Below are 2,999 nucleotides of genomic sequence, written 5' to 3' on the forward strand. Positions count from 1 at the left end.
GAGCCTGTCCCTGTGTGCCCGGGAAGGGGAAGAGGGTCAGGGGCGCGGCGTCCCCTGCAGCCACGCTGAGCCGCGGGGGGTGGGGGAGACCTCACTCTAGACCTTGTTTTTCAGGATCTTTTCTGGGCCAAGTACACAGGTGAGCTCTGGGACGGCTTTACTGGGGAAGGGAGGCCTGGGGACCCCAGTGAGAGAATGTTCTGGTGCACCCACTCGCCCCTCCCTCCCAGCCGTCTGTCCATCTCTCTGTCACCGGGTGTCACCTCACCCATGCTTTATGCCTCTAATCCCGAAGGGGGTTTCTGGGTCTTTTCCAGTTTGTGAGTCAGCGAGGAAACCTCGGGATAAGCACAGCGCGTGCCTGGAAGGTGAGCGCCGAGGGGCGGGCGCAGGAGATGGGAAGGCCTGGGAGAAGCGGCGAGTGGGGGTTCGGGGTTGTCCAGCCGTGGGGTCGGGGTCGCTAGCATCTCGTCCCCTTTCTGTCGCTGCGATCAAGAGTGTGGCTTGGCGCCGGGCTCTGTGAGGCGGTTCCCCCAGGAGCGAGCGCATGAGCGGGGGATGCATTCCCGTGTGAGGGCCTTCTCTGCCTGACCCGAGCCGCCACGGTGTCACGTTCATTCCCTAAAGCCGTCAGCGGCTCCCCAGTAGCAGAGTGAAACGCGGGCTTCGTGGCCTGGCAAAGGTCGCAGGTTCCGGCCTTCTCTGTCGCTGCACGGCCAGCCCAAAGCCCCAGCTCTCACAGAGGCACTTCCCCGCCGTTTCTCCCAGGGCCCTTGCTTACTCTGTCTCTCTCCCCTGGAGCAACCATCGCCACTCACTGAACACTTCCCGAAGAACTAGTTCAAATACCACCACCTTCTCTGAGCCTTCAGGCAGCCGCTCCCTCCTCCCACACGCAGCACCTCTGTGGCATGGTCACAGGCCCCGCTACACGGAAGCTTCCATCCCCGGCCATGCTTTCGTAGTGAGGAATGCTCAATGAACGCTTTTCTTTTTCTTTTTTTCTTTTCTGAGGTTTTTGCTATAGGGAACATGCGCTTGCCAGAAAGAGAGAGACAGAAAGCAAGAAATCACCCCCCAGGGGGGATGGCCACTCCGCAATCCCTTCTCCTCCATTCTCCTCTCCAGATCTTGGGCATGCACGCACACGCACCTGGTGTGAGTTTAAGCCACCGGGTCCGAGACTTGAACCCCGGTTGACTACATGGGAATCCAGCGACATAGTCATTATGCCAACTCAATGAACATTTTTCTTTCCTTCTTTCTTTCTTTCTTTTTGGAGAGGTTTTCACTATAGGGCGCGTGCTCTCGCCAGACAGAAAGAGAGACAGAGAGACAGAAAGCGAGAAATCACCCCCCAGGGGGGATGGTCACGCCGCAGTCCCTTCTCCTCCAGTCTCCTCTCTGGATCTTGGGCATACACGCACACGCACCCGGTGTAAGTTTTAAGCCACTGGGTCCAGGACGTGAACCACGATCGACTACGTGGGAGTCCAGTGACGTAGCCATTACACCAAAGAGAGCCAGAGACAGACAGAGAGACAGAAGGTGAGAAATCACTCCCCAAGGAGGATGACCATGCCACAATCTCTTCTCCATTCTCCTTGAGGGACCTTGGGCATGCTACACACATGCACATGGTGTGAGTTTTAAGTTGCCGGGTCCAGGACTCGCACCATGGTTGACTACATGGGAGTCCAGCAACACAACCATCATACCATCTGCTGGTCCCTATCATTATTATGTTTAAATTTGATCAGAGAGAGACAGAGAGAGAAGGAAAGTGAGAAGCAAGATGCCAGGTCCAGGATTCAAACCATGGTCAACCACGTAGGAGTCCAGTGCCCCAATTTTCATGCCACCTGCTGGCCCCAGTAATTAAAAAAAATATTTTACTTAATAATACATTTTTACTTAATAATAAAATTATTTAAATTATTTTCAATTTGCCATAGGACATGTGCACTCACGAGAGAGAGACAAAGAGAGAAAGAGAGAGAGGGAAAGTGAGGAAGCAAGCTGCCCAGGTCCAGGACTCAAACGCTGGCCACGTGAGCCTGGCACCCTCACCACCACACCACCACACCACCTGCTGGCCCCAGGTGCTGGGAATTTTAAGAGAATCAAATGCAGTCCTTGCCTTCAAGAAGCTACAAGCGACTAAGAAAACAAGAAGACAGATTTTCAAGTAATTGCTAGAAAAATTCTGTTCGAGATGCCAAGAAAACAACAGAGAGGAGCGTCTGATGTGTTAGCAGAATCCGGGACACCTTCTCAGAAGGAGGATTTGACCAGGCTGGTGGGATGCGCTGATGAGCAAACTAGAACATTCCAAGCAGAGAAATAGCATGTGCAAGGGCCCGGAGGCACAAGGACCGGAGAGAGCAGGGACAGGTAGACCAAGGCCACTTCAGTTTTTCATTAGCTAACCACGAGGAGCCACGGAATTGAAATTCCACGAGGGCAGGGACCTACCTTGACAGTGACGGTCTCAGTTCATCAATATGCCTTAGTTCCGGACACAGTGCTTGTCCCACGGTGGGCACTTAGTGAACAGTATTGGTGGCTTCTGCTAGGTGGATTGGAGAACTGTGGGTTGCTGAGTAAACTCAGGTTAAGGATGGTGGGCCCAAGAGGGCCTGGGCAGACAGCTTTGGCGGGAGAGTGGGGACGAGCCCTCAGGATCCGATGCTCACCCAGGCTGCGGTCTCTGCAGGTAACTGTGCCGAGGGTCTGGGTATGAACTACCGGGGGACGGTGAATGTCACCCGGTCGGGCATCGAGTGCCAGCTCTGGAAGAGTCGCTACCCACACAAGCCTGAGTGAGTGGCGGGCAGACCTGTCCCCTGCGGGTGAGCTGGGGGCCAGGGCACCGGGAACTCTGCCTGCAGCTGAGAAACTGCCCATTCCAGAATCAACTCCACCACCCACCCCGGGGCCGACCTGCAGGAGAACTTCTGTCGCAACCCGGATAGCAGCACCACGGGACCCTGGTGCTA

General features: G+C 55.3%; 1 protein-coding gene across 1 annotated transcript in view; it reads left to right on the top strand.

The window, feature by feature from the left end:
* Nucleotides 1-2,999, top strand: part of F2 (coagulation factor II, thrombin) — a gene marked incomplete in the record, with an annotated part of 17,568 nt that overhangs the window by 1,218 nt on the left and 13,351 nt on the right. The window contains 4 exon segments of the mRNA XM_027775412.1: nucleotides 115-139; nucleotides 318-368; nucleotides 2,717-2,822; nucleotides 2,913-2,999. Coding sequence (XP_027631213.1) covers nucleotides 115-139; nucleotides 318-368; nucleotides 2,717-2,822; nucleotides 2,913-2,999 — 269 coding nt within the window.

The sequence above is a fragment of the Tupaia chinensis genome, unplaced genomic scaffold, assembly GCF_000334495.1.
Source record: "Tupaia chinensis unplaced genomic scaffold, TupChi_1.0 Scaffold000561_1, whole genome shotgun sequence".
NCBI classification, from domain to species: domain Eukaryota; kingdom Metazoa; phylum Chordata; class Mammalia; order Scandentia; family Tupaiidae; genus Tupaia; species Tupaia belangeri.